General features: G+C 39.4%; 1 protein-coding gene across 1 annotated transcript; it reads right to left on the bottom strand.

Moving 5' to 3' along the window:
- Positions 1-14,039: 14,039 nt before the first annotated feature.
- C1H7orf57 (chromosome 1 C7orf57 homolog) lies at positions 14,040-16,701 on the bottom strand. Its single transcript, XM_048312355.1, has 3 exons — positions 16,395-16,701; positions 15,135-15,320; positions 14,040-14,356 (listed from the first exon to the last, which is right to left on the bottom strand). The coding sequence occupies exons 2-3, from the start codon at positions 15,304-15,306 to the stop codon at positions 14,244-14,246; spliced, it is 285 nt and encodes a 94-aa protein (XP_048168312.1). The 5' UTR covers positions 15,307-15,320; positions 16,395-16,701; the 3' UTR covers positions 14,040-14,243.
- Between the last annotated feature and the right edge of the window lie 89 nt (positions 16,702-16,790).

The raw sequence follows: 16,790 nt of genomic DNA, 5'->3' as shown, positions 1-16,790 counted from the left end.
GCCTATGTCTGCCCTTGTGTGTGTCGGTGCACGCACACCGTGTGGCCACTCTTATGGGCATTTGGGCACGGCAAACACGGTGCGAGAAAAGAGCAGAGATGGCTTCGGCTACTGGAAGAGTAAATTTAACATCTTTCATACAGTAACTGATAACATCAAACCCACAATCCTGCAATATTCTTTCAAAAATAATTTTTCGCACCAAAACCACACTGTAGTTTGTCATAGTAGGGAATACTTGGGAGACAAAGCAACTAAAACCTTCTTGGTAGAGAACTTTCTGTGCCTCAGGACAGTAAACACATTAGGCACAAGGCATTACTGAGACGTATTTATTACAAAATCATTCATTGGGCATTTAGACTAACATTTATTCATATCCTGTCTCACACCAAAGGACTTTGTATGGGAATATAAGAGAGAGAAATCCCTTGCACCGATGCATTTCTAGGTGTGAACGACATGCAAGAGGAATTGCTCAACAAACTCAGAAAAATGTCACCTGTTCAGCTTATTTAGATTTCCAATGGGTGAAACAGAAAGACAGCCTCCTAATCCATCTTCCATTTTCCTGTTCCTTAAATATTTGTCAAGACTTCCAAGCTATAGTATTGAACAAGCACCTTAGAAGAGTGTTTAATTCTGTGGAAGAAAGTTTTCCTTTAAACAGGAGTATTACCTACTCCTTCATCTCAGGGTTCTCTGAAAAGTCTGCTTGGGCTTTCAGGAGGTTTTCTATTCAGCTATATGTTAAGAGAATAAGCAGTGTAAATTGCTTTTTTGTAAATAATAAGGTTACTATTGTAACCTTGTCTGAAATTTTCAATAAATTATGCATTTCTATGTATCTAATAATTGGTAGTAACCTTTGCTCTCAGTTATCACTAGCAAAATTTAAATGTCCTTTTAGCTTCCCGGTTTTGTAGCGTTTGGGTTTTCTTTCCATTTTGTATTTCAGTGGGAAGGATACTAATGTTGTTTAGAAGGGTGAAAAATGCACAGCTACATACTGGGGCTATAACAACAATATGCAATTGGTGTCCATTTTCAGGTTTTTCTATTGCATGGCTGAAAATCTGAGCTATGGAGAATAAGGCTGTCTGTCATAAGCAAACATATTCTCCCTTCTGCTTACCATAAAACATTTTTACAGTCAATTGGTCAAATAATTCAGTGCAGCTGTTTTACCCACTTGCATTTTGATTCTTCAGTTATTCTGGATGTTTTGTATCATTACAACTATTAATAGAAGGAGAAAATGTGCTAAGACTGAACTTCTATATTTCTATTTCTAGCTTTTTTCTCCCAGACTACAGCATAATATGTAACTACATCCTGAAAAATTATCTTCAGAGAAGAAACCATGTTTATATTTTAGTCCAGTCCAAAAAGATAGAAGTGGTTAGAATTATATATTAGACATATATTAGGTATATATTAGACTTCACTACAGTGAAATGCTTGTATATAAAAGGAAAATTATCCTTTGGTCACTAAACCGCCAAGTTATTGTTAAATCTTTATCCAGAATTCTCTTTTAGAAACATTCACATACTCAGTATACTTGGATGCAATTCATAAAATGTAACTGCACTTTTGTTTTATCTTTGGGCTTGCAAAGCAATCAGTATTCAGAAAAAAAAAAAATCATCTCACTACTTAAAGGCATTCAGGGCAGAAATAGAGCACAAGACAATGAAACTAATGTTTCAGCATTTAAAACAATAAGGCTAGATTTTGTAATAAGCACCCAGCTTTTGACTTTGGCATTTCTCTGAAAAACAGAAATGGAAAACCAGAAGCTTCCACTGCTTTTACATGGAACTGCTGATGACTTTGAAAACTGCCAGCTGCATGACTGCATTGACTCAGAAGTAAATAGAACAACGTGATTACTGGGATAAGGTGAATTGAAGCAGCACACTTCCATCCTTGGGTTCAGCTGGAGCTTTTTGATTTGTTACACCACTTTGACTCCATGTCCCTTGGGGAACAGGCAAGTTATGTGTCTGCTGCAGCTCTGTTATTCTGAATGCACAAACAGATTCCAGGATCACCCCCCTGCTCTTGTGAAGAGAAATCTCAGCCTGTTAATATTCTAACTCACAGTGTTCAAACTGTGATCCATTCAGACTCAGTTGACCAACAGTGCAGATCAAACATCTCCTTGGCTTGACTAAGGAAAGCTGACTACACATTAATGGCAATCATTTAGGTTGAAAAGACCACCAAGATCATCAAGTCCAACCTTCAACTGAACACCACCTTGTCAACTAAACCATAGCGCTGTCATGTACAGGTTGTTTCTTGAATGTTTCCAAGGATGGTGACTCCACTACTTCCCTGGAAAGCCAATTCCAGTGCTTAACTACCCTTTCAGTGAAGAAATTCTTCCTGATGTCCAGCTTGAATCTCCCCTGGCACAGCTTAAGGCTGTTTCCTCTCATTCTGTCGCTGGTTGGCTGGGAGAAGAGACCAACCCCCACCTGGCTACACCCTTGTTTCAGACAGTTGTAGAGAGTGATAAGGTCACCTCTGAGCCTCCTTTTCTGCAGGCTAAACAACTCCAGCTCCCTCAGCCACCCCTCAAAGGGGTTGCTCTCTAGAACCTTCACCAGCTTGGTTGCCCTTCACTGGAGTCACTCCTATGAGTTGTTTTCTACCTTATTTTCTCTTCCCTGTCCTTCTGGGAAGGGGAGTGATAGAGAGGCTTGGCGGGCACCTGGTGTCCAGTCAAAGTCAACTCACCACAACTGGTCAGGTTTTAATGTTATGAGCTCCAACTCTGGCATCCCCTGATGCTCTAGCCTAGAAAACCAGTTTTCCCCAAAAGCTCTGCCTTCACAGCAAAATGAATGGTTTCAATGTATCTGGACATAATCCACAACACAAATTGTAAGTGAAGACAGATACAAGGTAAGTAATCTCACTCCTACAGTTACAGCTTGATGTAAGCTTTTTGATACTTAGAAAAAATTTCTGACTAGCCAATACTGTACATTTAAGCATTTGCATATGTTTTAGCCTTTTTTTTTTTTTTAATACGACTTAGTTGAATTGTTCAAAAGAATGGACAGCAAAGATGGACTCAGGTGCTGAGTCTAACAACATCAATAGCAAAATTTCTGCAAATGTTTGCTGAAAATTGTGAGGGTTCAGATTAGTAATGGTTTACCTATTTCTAATCAATTTTTACATCAAAGTTCTAAAGAAGAGCAGTATTAAACCAAATCCTCTAAACATTCTGTTCAAAGAAATCTATATTTAGTAACAAATTTTAGAATTTTAAGGACTTGGATTCAAAGGTGTAAAATGCATTGAATGCAATCTGAAGAGGAAATTCTAAAATTACCAGTTCACTTTTCATAGTATCAGCAAAAAACATAGTAATGAAATTGCATCCACTTTCTAGTGGACTTTATAATCAATATTTAATTATTAATAAGATTTCACAGATATATCTTAAACCAAGTAGATAAAATAGCAACTGTTGAAATATCAGTGTATGTTAACTTTTTCAAAATATTAAAGTACAACTTCCATACATTGCTATTTCAAAGTACAAACTTTTGCTGGTATGAATAAACACAGTAATCTGGCATATTAAATTTTTGTTGCGGTCAAGAATTCAGGATAGATAATTTTTTTATTTAACAGCTGAAAGTGTGGACACAATAGATAGCTGAGCCCATGTAGCTGTTTAACCAACAATTCAGCTTCTATACAACAAGACTATAACAGGAAATGCCACCAGGTCTTTAATTATGTGGTTGAACACTATGACTGATCAACTAGTTCTTGTGCAGTAGGCATAGCACGAGAAGTGTCATAGAAAGCTGAATATCTGGTCTAAATAAATGAGCTTTTGGCATAAAGAAGCAGTCTTTTCAGTGAAGGCTTGAGTTTTTTACTGCAAGTATCCACACCAGTTCAATTCTTACTATTTACATTTCATCCCATGCCACACAGTTCCCCTCCACCTTTCTTTGTGGCACAGCTCATGAGTACAGCTGTACTTAACTGAAGAAACTTGCTGATTTGGACACATTGATAGCATGCCTGTGTCTAGCCAAGTCAGCAGCAATATGGTAACCCTGTTTGAGAACATCAAAGCAGCATGAGTCTTGTGCAGGAGAAAACCTCAGTTTTGCTTTATTTTGTTTATTATATTAAGGAAAAGTCTAGGACTAAGCACCAACAGCTGTTGCCTGTTCTTTAAAATTTTCTGTAATCAAGCCCAGTGAAGTTCATCCATCTCACAAACTTCTCAATCAGGGCTGAGTTAAATTACAAAAATAATCTAGCCAACATGTAAATAGTGGACTATATAAGCAATACAAGGCTTTAGTTTCCCCAACCATCTTTCAAGTTACTTATTAGATCCCTGAAATGGTGGCTTTAACTCACTGCTTCCAGGTGGTGTTTCAGATCCTTCTGAATCTGCAATAGAAAAAAAAAGATTAAAGCTTACAGAATAACTTCAACCATAAGAATAAAAAGGTCAGCTAAAATTTTTGGTTTCTCCCTCATGTCAAAATGCATATAAATTCCAGTACTTTTAATTTTGAATTAAAAAGATAAAAAGCTACCTAAGAAATTTGCAGTATGATACAAATCTATATCCCAAAACAAAGGGATTCTAGATTTACATATGGAATGGGTTGTATCTCCTGCCTGATGTGTCTAGGACTTATTCTGTGCAAGTGAGAACAGAGAAAGCTCTGTCTCAAAAGGGAGCTGCAAGGTGCTCATGCTGCCAATTGCTTTGGATGAACAGACAAAATTATACAAGTGGGAAAAAAGTAAAAACACTACCTTCCACAATCACCTGGAAGAATGAAAAGGACAAGGTCAAAACTGAATGAAGGTACACGTCTGAATGAAAACACATTGTTAAGAGCATTAAAAGCAATCTCCTTTTACACTGAGATACAGAACCAATCTCAATCAGAATAGCTATGATTGCAAACAAAGGCAATAGAAGCAAAGCAGCTGTCATGTTATGGGAAAATTTGAAAAAGAAAAGCAAGTCAAGAATTAGATGTATCTATAAATCAATCTGTGCAGCACACTGACTTTTCAGCAGCCTTTATGCTGCACCTTTACTTGTTTTCTCTATTGCCTAAGTGGTATAACCAAACCAATTTCATGATTACTCTGAAAAATCTTCAGGTTTTCTGTATATCTCAAATGTCTCATTAGAGGCACACACATTAAAGAAATCAACTATCACCAAATTAATGAAATTGGGATTTTGAAATCCCAAATCCTTTAATTTTACTCACAGTAATGGGAAATAAAAATGTCAGCACACAAGAAAGTTAAATAGAATCTGAAAAGAAGAATATTCAAGGTTTCCTTTCATGCTGAGGAGGAGCACTTTTAGACTACACGGTTGAATTGTTGGGTCACTGAGCGTCGCAAAGCATGGTCAGAGCTTGGATACTTAAGTTAGCTTCAAGAGTGGCTTCTAAGGTTACGCATTCTTTTTCAGATCCAGACCAAGATCTGGCTTCATGCCCCAGTTTTATGGCATTTTTTCTTCTGAATAAAACCCCACAACCTCTAGTTCTCTGTTTTCTTCTGATACTCGCCTGGAAGAAGAGGTTTTGCACACTGAAAAAAAAAAAAAAAATTACTGTAGATACATTAATGGAAGACACAAAGATGAATTCAGACAGAGGTGAAGCGTCAGATAAATTAAAATATCTGGCCTCTAAGATTTTCATACATTAATATATCAAGGTCAAGGGAATCATGACAATTCCCAGTGTATACAAAAGGATTCCCCGATACAAATAAAAAAAAATCCGGTGCATGCAATGGGAGATCCAATAGCATTTCCAAAGATTGCTATAGAAAACTGATATAGCCACCACAGTTACCAAAGCAAAAGCTCTTTGACAGAAGTAAGGGGAATTTTCCCACCCTTTAACCATTATATTAAAGTGTTTTCAAGTGATGTCTTTCCTAGCTATTGCTATTGTGCATGACAAAGTAAGGTTTGAAAGCATAGGTGAACATTGGATAACTTTTTTCTCTTAAACTGTTGCAGTTCCACTGCCCTCAACAATGTGCATATATTTATTTTGACAAATTTCTATGAATAGTGGTCTATTTCTTAAAGACAAGTATCAATGACACTTGTGATGGAAGTTTTCAGAAAAATATTAAGGGCGAAGTGTGACAGCAAAGGAATATTCATAACAAAAAGGCAACAAATATTTTACAGGCTGCTTAAATTTAGGCAGGATGGCTGTGTCTCTGCAGCATTTTACAGAAACACATCACAGAGAAGCCCCTGGATCAGAACACAGAAGCCCCTGGAATGGAACAGAGCCTACTGCAATTGTAGAGATGAAAAAAATCCATGAAAGTGCCTGCCTTCGCTGCCTACAAACAGGAGCACTCCTTTCTTTAGCTGGTCATAGGGTACTGTAAACTAAGCACAACAATTCACTGTGTCTCACCATATTCCGAGAGCCACACAAATATTGAGGCTGCCCTCTGCTGTTACCTTGAGAGCCCAGCTCATTTAAAAAAAAAAAATCTTTCAATAACATTACCTTTGGAGTGCTCACTAACTTCTGGTGTTTCTTCAGTCTTTCTTTCCCATCCAGTACACTGCCAAAACCAGTCAGTCCCATAGCCATTGCTTATTAATTTGCTAAAGTTTACTGCTTCACTTTTTCTCTGAGCAGGCCTGTAAATACAAATATATTAAAGGAAAACAAAAGCAAAAGTAAACAAAACTGGGGACTGAGGGTAACATTTTATTTTTAATAAAATTTTATTATTTTATAATATAATTTATTTCTAATTATAATATTAATTTTCAAATATAACCATTTATAGCCTTATAATTTATTTATAAATAAGAAAACAGATATTCTACATGTAATCATCTAAGAAGAAAAACCAAAAACAAACAAACAAACAAAAGCAGACAACTATGCCTTATTTAGTACCGTGTACATTTACATGAGAAGAGCCATCTCTTTCATTGGAATTTTATGTGTATAATACTTACACAGTTCTGGTCTTAAAGACAAAAAGTGCAAAAGGGAAATCCCACAAAGAATATGCAAGTAAAAAAGGCTGAGAGTACTCATTCTGTGGTGCACAAAAATGAAATTTTGTCACAAATTTTCTCTTTAATTCATTTGACAGTGTACTTACTTATTTGGCAGCATTAACATAGTTCTAAAACATACTGGGATTACTGATGACTGAGCAATAAATTTCTAAGACAAAGTATTCAGAAACAATTCAGCTGTGCACACAGCTGATGATGTGATTACATCACATCCGACATGACATAAAAATTTGCTTAAAACACCTCTTCCAGGTGTTCATTACAGTACTTTTACTGTGTCTGACCTTACACAGGCTACAGTTTACATCTTTCCTTAATGTGTCAGTCCTACTTGTGTCTCTGTAACCTACATCTACAGAACTAACAATGTAGATTATCATTTTCACCTGTTCACTGGCATTAAGAAAAAACCCAGACAATTTAGAATACCATAAGTCTGCTACGTGAAGACATGCAACTCTATGCTTAGTTTTCCTAATGCAAAGTTATATTAAATAACTTTCTTATACGAATTAAAGTACCGTTATTTTAGTTGCTTTAGATGCTTTTAAAACTATTTTAACATGACACATGATAGCAAGTTTAGCAGCAATAAAGATCTACAATCTCCATACACATATCCACTAATTCCTGCAATTTCACAAGGAGCAATTTTACATGTACGCACGAATAGTTGCAGGCTTAGATGTTTAATGGTTTTCCTAAGTGTACTACTTACACAGGTGGGAAGGAAATCTTATTTGCTCCACTAAATTCCTTGTTTGTAGGAACAGTTGGCATTCTGCTTGGATATTTAGGGCTTATAGGTGGGAGCTTTACCTGTGTTAGAGAAAGCTTAAAAAAAAGGAGTTATGAAAAAAATAACCAAGAAGATTATGTGATAGCATAGCCTTCAAAAGTGAGGGTGATATTAAAGGCCTAAATGTGTTCAAATTTCAATGTCTTACCTACATTATTTCCATAAATAATAGTAATGGATTATAGAGGAATAACAAAAGATAAAGCAGCCCCTTGGTTATTCCACATGAGATTAGCTGTTTGCTCTCTCCACAATGTGCTCCACACAAGTCTTTCCCTCACAGTACACTTCTACCCAAAATTAAGCTTCAAATTGAAACTTACCCATTACAACCTCTCATCTCGGTCCATTTCTCTGTATGCAGAATATGAAAACAGACCAGTCTTACTAAAGTCAGGAGGACTTGAAATCTTAACTTATGGTTTAATTGCCACTTCTTTTTTAGTTTGTTTGGGTTTTGTTTTTTAATAAAAAGAATAAAACATCCTGTATTATAAGAAAACCATTGTGTGTAAATTAATTAGAGGTTTAAAATTCAAACAAATACATATATATTGGGGGAAGCTTATAGCAGAAAAATATATTTTACTTTTACCATCTTTCCTGTCCTATGACAGGTAAAGAAACTCAGTGTTGACTAAAGGACTGAAAGATGCCACCTAGAAAACCAGGGAAATGGTTTTTTCACACGCTCCAGAACTGAAAGTGGGAAAACCAAAAAGTAGCGGAAAAACATGAGCAACACATATAAAAGCTCTATTTTAACTTTGATCAAAATCAACAGCTACTAAAGGGTCAACAAGCATGAAATTAAATATCCTCAACAACTCCCAGATATTTTTCACTAAGAGTTGTTAAGAAATTACGAGTTAAAAAAACAAAACATCTTTAAAGACTACTTACAGCTTCCTTCATTGCACGAAGAAAAGGGGACAAGGGGGAAGTCCTGAACATAGCACAAAATTTTCAAAGCTTATTGACAAATTTTTAGTGTTGTACTAATATATCCTTTTAATTAGAACCTACATGTTACTTGACCATTTTCTTTTTTAAACATGCAACATAAGAGAGTGCCCCATGGAGGTTAGAGTTTATAAGAGATTATTAGTTGCAGGTTATTTAGAAAAAGAATCAGGACAGGGTAACTAAAAGTGAAATGTATTGCTCTGTAAAAGTACATTAAGGGCAAAAATACTTTCCACCTATGTGGACATAACTACAGCAATACAATTAACAGAGCAAAAAACTGTGAAGTGCAAAAATTAGATGCATCAACAGCAGTCACACTTGGATTTCAGACACTACAAAACTCCCTTGACAACCCTATAAGGAGAAGATTCCAAAATGTAAATACACCAAGGAGCCTGTGCACACTGAGTAAGGAAAGAGCAAACAAAGTATGATGGCCTTTGAATACATCTAATCAATGAACTAATTAAGAAGCCACTAAAAAAAAGCACATCTGAATGTTCGGAGAATGCAAATTTTCTCATTATCTGGAAGAAAGCGAAGCTTAGGACAGGCAGTTGTACTGATTCTGAGGCAGGATGTTAATACAAACACATGTGTAAAGTCAGTGCCAAAACCCCTACAGACTTCAGTGGAGTCAGACTGGGACATGTGTCAAAGAAGAAGAGATGATACTAGCAAGGGCATGCAGAGGCAGGTGTGTGAGATGAAAAGGAGGGTCTTTGTCCAACCTGGAGGTTAAAAACCACATTAGCTGCTTAGAACTGCTTTTCAAATTTGTTCACACTATTTGCTGAAGCAGTGTATTTGTGCTTTACATTTCAAAAATGCCATCCTATTGTGCAAAAATGATAGCGCTGTCTTCCATTCTAGACTGGACCACTTCAGACCTGACATGCAATGGAAGTTTCAGACCCAGGACACAATTACCTGCAGTTTCAACTGACAAAAGGTGACATTTGTCACATGCTGAAGGCAGGATGGCACGCAGGGCAATACAGAACCACAGCTCAATTTGATAGTCAGGATACATGGATTTCAGCTTGAAAGAGATGAGACTTTCCTCCAGGCACTGAAAAAAAGCACCAGGAAAGGATGTCTAGTAATTAAAGAGTTAATTAAAGGGCAAGGGGAGAGCAGAAGCTAGGGAGATTTTGACTAGAAAGAGAAAAAGGGTCAAACTCTCCAAAATAAAGTCAATAAAAAGAAAGGGGAAAGGAAAGGCAAAGAGAAAAGTCTTGAAGGCTGTGAGCAAGAGCATTGTTTCAAATGTCTTTCTTGGCATTAAATGAGAGGCTAGCATAAACTGCAGGGACCAAAACGTTCCCTACTATTCAAGTAAACTAATTGATGACAAGAGTAGCAAGGGAACAGATCAGAATTTGGTTTTGGAGGGCACCTGCAATCCATTCAAGTGCTATTTGTTACTTTCCTGGGCAAATTCAGAATTAAAAGCAGACTCTTGTGCCACTACACTCCAATGATTACAGCTGAGGGGGCTTTTTCCCTTTGACAAGCCTCTATTTAGCAGCCATCAGTTTTCTCAGATAAAACAAACTACACATGGCATGTTCAAAGGTTTTCTCCCTTTGTGAAGAGATGGCAACAACATACTCCAGAAATTACTATATTTACTATAAATACACATTTATTAATCTTGTATTCAAGAAACGTGAAATAGAACATATATTGTGTCTGGCTGGTATATGAAGAAAAATGGGTATCTGCAGCCAGCATGGAAAGATAAAAGCCTCCAGATGAAATCCTGGCTCCTGTGTGATCAAGGACAAAATTCTAGATTACATTTCAAATCTCTCTCATCCTGACCTCAGATGAGAAATCCTTTTGCAACAGCACATACATACCTAAGTACATATACACAGACACTTCAGGCAAGTGTCTGAAAGAGAGGACTTTGGAGATGAAGAAGTAATCTTACTGGTGCTGCAGGGATATTGCCAAATGCTGATGCAAACCCTGATGACACCTCCAACTGACCTTTCACCCATACAGGCCTCCCTTCTTCTTAAAGTTACAGCTTTTTCAACCCAACCCAGTTGGGCCACAAGATGCACAGGCAAAAGGATCACAGAATCACAGAATGGTTTGGGTTGAAGGGTCCTAAAAGATCATCTAGCTCCAACTACCCTGCCATGGGCAGGGATACCTTCCACTAGACCAGGTTGCTCAAAGCCCCATCCAGCCTGGCCTTGAACACTTCCAGGGATGGGACATCCACAATTTCCATGGGCAACCTGTTCCAGTGCCTCACCACTCTCACAGTAAAGATTTTTTTTCCATATATCTAATCTAAACCTACTCTCAGTTTGAATACATTCCCCTTGTCCTGTCACTACATGCCCTTTTAAACAGTCTCTCTCCATCTTTCTTGCAGGGTCCCTTGGGTACTGGAATGTCACAGTTAGGTCACCCCAAAGCCTTCTCTTCTCCAGGCTGAACAATCCCAATTCTCTCAGCCTTTACTCACAGAAGAGGTGCTCCATCCCTCTGATCATCTTGGTGTCCCTCCTCTGGACTTCTCCAACAGGTCTATGTCCTCCCTGTGCTGGGGCCCCCAGAGCTGGATGCAGCACTGCAGGTGGGGTCTCACCAGAGCAGAGCAGAGGGGCAGAATCCCCTCCCTCGCCCTGCTGCCCACGCTGCTTTGGATGCAGCCCAGGACACGTTTGGCTTTCTGGGCTGTGAGTGCACAGTGCTGGGTCATGTCCAGCCTCTCCTCCACCAGCACCCCCAAGTCCCTCTCTGGAGGGCTGCTCTCAATCTGTTCATCCCCAGTCTGTGTTGATAACAGGGCTTGTCCCAACACAGGTGCAGGACCTCGGACTTCATCTTATTAAGGCTTGTGAGATTCCCATGGGCTGCTTCTCCCTGGGCCAGAAGTCCATCACTTTGCCATGAGCACAAAAGCTAAATCCTTCATGCACTAACACTCTTTGTTGATCTTCTAAATTCCCAGAAGAATAAGACTTATTGCTGTGATTAAGGCATTAGGGAGGAACTACAGGATCCATCCTGAGGCATGGAGAACCATGCAATGGTCCCCCAGATCTCCAGTCCTCCTCTATGCAACAATAACCACAAGAAACAGTGGCAATTTTAATACTTCAGAACAAAGCAGCATAAAAGCTTAAACCTCCAGAGCAAGGGCCCACTTGGGAACAATGTTTTCCAAACTAAGCAGAAGAGGTACCCTTAGAGGTTAATGGTTTTGCATTTGCTCCTAAGGGCGCACTTTGGGATTTAGCTCCACAATTGCATCATGCATCTCTCTTCTGAATAACTACTTAGTCACACCGGACTGAAAAATATTTTCAATACATTCAGTCTCATACTACCAGAAATACTTGAGGTAGTTTGCTGCTGCAGTATCATCATGTAGTCAAATAAATAAATTGAATATTCCTTAGAAATTTGCCTGTGGTGTTTTGGAATACATTATTCTTACCTTTCAACATACAAGATGTACGGTGAAAAACTAAAATTGAGACTTTTTGGTAGGACTAGTTCTATTGTTTCACCTGGAAGACTCTTTGGGAAAGTACTCTTAGAGCATGGGACAGAAATTTCCCAAAAGAGGATATACAAGAAGTACCTGGGAAAGAAGCACCAAGTGACATTTCAAGATACGTGAGATGCTTTTCAGCATACAACAAAGATACTGTGAAGCACAGCCAAATGAGAGATGGTGGTATGGAGGTAGAGCTAAACCTAGCAGAATCTGCCTTCTCAGGCACCTAATCTTATAGAAAAAGACTTGGTAGATTTAGAACCTTAGACACAACTTAACTTCAACTTCCAGGAGAATAGTGTCAATTATATATGAGGGCCTCGGCATATTTGCAATCTGAGCTAAATATGTAGCATATATTCACTTTGTATTTAGTGAAAAATAAAGCACATGGAAACTTTCAGATATGTGACTGAATGAAGCGACTCAAAAGTGAAATGGACCTCAGTCTCACTTTACAAGTCAGCACATGGACTTGAATTACTGTTACCAAAGTTAAGTTTGACTCTTAGAGCATTGAACATAATTGATTCTTAAGTAAGGGAGTGAGGAACAGTACTTCCTCTATGTCCTAGTTCAATTCCTTTAAGTGGCACTGCAGCAAGTCAAGTTTTTCTTTTCAGTGCCTTAAATCTATGATTTAAAAAAAAAGCTTCACCTACAAGCATCAGACAAATTACAGTTTAAACACCTGTTGCTTGTTTGCCTGTTGCCCCAGATTAAGTAAACATTCCAGAGCCTATTCAGTAATGAGGTGTTCCCATTTAGACAAGACATCATTCTGAAGTTGCTCTAGTTACTCATCTCAGCAAAGGCTGAGGACTTTTTTCCTAAAATGTCCAACATCTGCCCTTCTGTTCAAGCAGGGAGGTACTAGTGCTCAAGTACATCAAATGCCTTTCCAGGTATACCCCAAAGGCTTATGGTATACGTGGCAACTGAGATTACAAAGAATATTTTAAAAACATAAGTCTTCAGCATCTAAATTGGGCAGGGGCAGGGAGGATAAAAGAGGGTGGATAGCAGAGTTTTCCAAGACGAAACACCAATGTCAGTACAGAAAAGTTCGTTTTGGGCATAGCTTGTGCTATACTTACTTTGTCTTGGATATATCTCTCATTCAAAGACAGCTAGCACAGTGTTTTTGGGAGCTCACTTGCATTTTAAATTAAATTAAATGTCTTTTTCAGAATAGTCTTCTGTTCTTATCTTCTTTCTTCCTCATCCAAGATTACTAAACAAGATGTCTCTTCACCAAGAATGAATTGCAGGGGAAATAAAGCATAAGAAGATGGAAACTAACTACTGCTTTTTATTTACACTTAAGTATATCTACCATATAATGTGATGGGAAACAGCATTTCCGGTTCTTATGCTACACCTGCAGCACTTAAGAAAACATGGCTTTCTTCTTGTTCTCTAACTGCAGTATAAAAATTGATTCTGGAATACAGAAACTCACATGGATTACAGCTTCCCTCCTGTAAGAAGCAACAGGCCCAGACAGAGATGTGTTCACAAGCTCTACAAACAGAGCATAGTCACAGGGTGCCTCTCCATCCTACCTTCTTTTTCTTTGTGTTTTCTTTGTCCTCAGCATCCTGCTGCCAAACACTTTTTGTATCAATTTCAAAAGGCCCTCTTCTTGCCTCGTAACTGTTACCATGATGGTCGTCATTCTTAAACTCTCTGTGAACCATATAATCTGGTAGAGAGGAAACACAGCTCCTGTAGGCAAAGATTTAACGTGTGTTTGTACAAGGTATACAAATCCTGCACTTTAGTACAGAAGCATTCTGAAATGTTAATAGGTGAAGAGAGAGGCCAAGATGTGCTAGGCCTCAGCAGTCTTACCGTGGCTCCTCAATCGCTGCAGGATTGGCACAGTGTGAGTACCAGTCAGGTGCAGCATATGCTGCTGGAGGGCACTTCGTCACCACATGAGTGTAGTGCTTCAGTAGGTCTGGAGAGAAAAGACAAGAGTCAGTACTCTTCTGACTTCTTACCTAGTTGTGAAAGCACTACCTTTGTTTTCAGATTGCTGTTTTGTCAGGAAGAAACGCTTGCTTTCTTCAGTAAAGAGCATTACTGAAGTACAAAGAGAGCATGAAGAGAGTACGAAGCTTGCAGCATTCTGTTCCACTTGGACCTTGCTTGTCTTGCTCTAAATGCTTTGACATGTTTCCACTGCTTGGTTAATTCATATTTCTGGATTTGTTGCTCTGCTCTAAGCGTGCATGCAAGCCATCTGCTCAAGTTCCTCAGGCTGCCCTCTTTGATAAAGGAAATAAGAAAACCGCACATCCCCCTGGTACAAGAACAGAATATGTACAGCGCTGTAACAAGTTGAGTGTCATCACAAAGTAATACTTTATAAACATTTACCAAGTTTTTGTGATGAGTTTTTTTGTGAAATTATTTTCACCAGACTGCTACTTAAATAGCCCAAGCATAAACTATAGAGACCTAACTCAAATGCAGCCAGATGGTCATCAGCTGCTTTGATGAAACACAGGGCAAGACCACACATTTTGCTAAAGAGTACCTACACCCAATAGACTGCAAGGATGTCTTGAAAAGGTGACCTCTTACATCACATTCTCATCTCTTCTTTTTTCCCACGGGTTAATTTCAAAAGTCCAGAGGATTCCTCTGTAGCATCTACAAGCACTTCACACCACAGTCAAGCAAAGCCAAAGAAAACAAAGGAAAACCAAAGAAGCAAGACAAATGCTCCTCACCAGGTTGGTCTCCTTGCTTTGCCAGCCTCACATAGGCTGAATCAGTCTCTTTGAGCCACCTTCTGCGGCACCCAGACAGTCGCACTTCATGGGGAGCTTTTAAAATGTCACTGAGACCCAGAATCTGGGATGTTGGGGGAACTGGGCTCTTCTCTGGTTGTTTCAGCGGCATGGGGTATTGCTGTCCTGAAATAACAGGAAAAAAAATATTTATGGTAAAAGTTAACTACTAGCATCCCTTTTTCAGGCAACTTAACAAATTGAGCCCACCTGGAACATGAATGAGGCGCTACATTTCATTTTGGAGACAAAAGACCAGGCTTGCTCACTCTGGGATGTAGCACAAGCAATTCCCACAGAATCAGATGCAAAACACTTTTGTTTCAGTTTTGAGACAGCATTCAAGTTTTCCCGTAAAGTGTTCTCATACAGAGGATCATGCCTCTTCATTCATAAAACTATTTCCAAGGACACATCAAAAGCAGTGAGAGGCACATGAGACAGCAGAAAACACTTCAGCCTTTGGTTTCCTTTCCTTAGCATGCACTACCTAAAAGCAAAGAGGGTAGCTGTCTATGGGCAAGTCTTTATTTGAAATGATGCCATGAAGATTTTTTGCCTTTTCTTTTATACCCCTGTTATACCTTTTTACAACTTCTGATTTCTTAGTGCTTTTTGCCTACATTCTTGGACTTCTTTGTTCAGCTAGGAGACCAAACATTTTAGAAGCTTCGTAGTTAGGGATCAGTGTGCCCCAGACCCCAAGGTCCTCTCCAGAACACATTCTGTAAACTAAGGTAGAAACATCCAGGGGAAGGCTCCTTGGGGAGGGGGGCTCATTCAAGCCTCTCATTGGGGAATCTTTGATAGATACGCTAATTAATAAAACCTATAATGTTATACCCGATCTTTGGGGATACTCAGCAGGGTGCATCTCGACGCATATGACCTGGACATGTGCACCTAAGGATCCTTAAAATAAATACCAAGGTAAAATCCCTTTTCCCTTTCTAACCATGTATGACTCTTGATTTTAAGACCAAGAAAAGGCATCAGTAAAACAACCTAAACCGATCCCCAAATAAAAAAAAATAATAAAAAACAACACCAAACACCCTACCTCTCCATATATTACTTTCTCAACTTCTAGTGAGCAAAAGAAAATATAAACAAATCCTTCAAAATGGGAAAATGGACGGCAGATAAGTAAGAAAAAGCCAGTCCAGGGCACTGTGCCATAGAAGATGCTCAGGCACTTACCGGAGCGACTCCAGCTGCAGCTGATGCCTTTCCGTCGGTGTAAGGGCACCACTTCCAGGCAGCTCGCTGGGGAGCTCCTGGCACACACACACGCGCTGGCTGTGCCCAAACTCAACCCCAAGAAACAACCCAAAGCGCTGCCTGTCCCTGGGGTCAGGGGCGCAGAGGCACCAGCTGGCGCCCGCTGCCGCCTCCCGGGCGGGTCCCTCCCCCGGCTCTCTCCCGCTGACGATGCCCGGGGTCCCCGCTGCGGCTGCGGCCGCAGCTCAGAGACCGAAGGGCGATGCCCCGACCGCTGACCCGCAATCCCCGGGAAGGAGGCGGGACGGGGCCCGAAGGAGAGCCGCGGGCGGAGCCGGACCCCGCCGGGGGCGGAGCCGGACAGCCCGGCCCACG

Source organism: Corvus hawaiiensis, chromosome 1 (assembly GCF_020740725.1).
Source record: "Corvus hawaiiensis isolate bCorHaw1 chromosome 1, bCorHaw1.pri.cur, whole genome shotgun sequence".
In the NCBI taxonomy this organism is placed as follows: Eukaryota; Metazoa; Chordata; class Aves; order Passeriformes; family Corvidae; genus Corvus; species Corvus hawaiiensis.
Note: the sequence above shows the minus strand (reverse complement) of the source record. Positions and strands in the feature narration are given on the sequence as shown.

Coding starts and splice junctions, on each gene's coding strand:
- C1H7orf57 (XM_048312355.1), bottom strand. CDS start 15,306: ATGCCGCTGAAACAACCAGAGAAGAGCCCAGTTCCCCCAACATCCCAG. Junction 14,357..15,134: donor AAAGCAAGGAGACCAACCTG/GTGAGGAGCATT, acceptor TTTTCTCTCCAG/ACCTACTGAAGCACTACACT.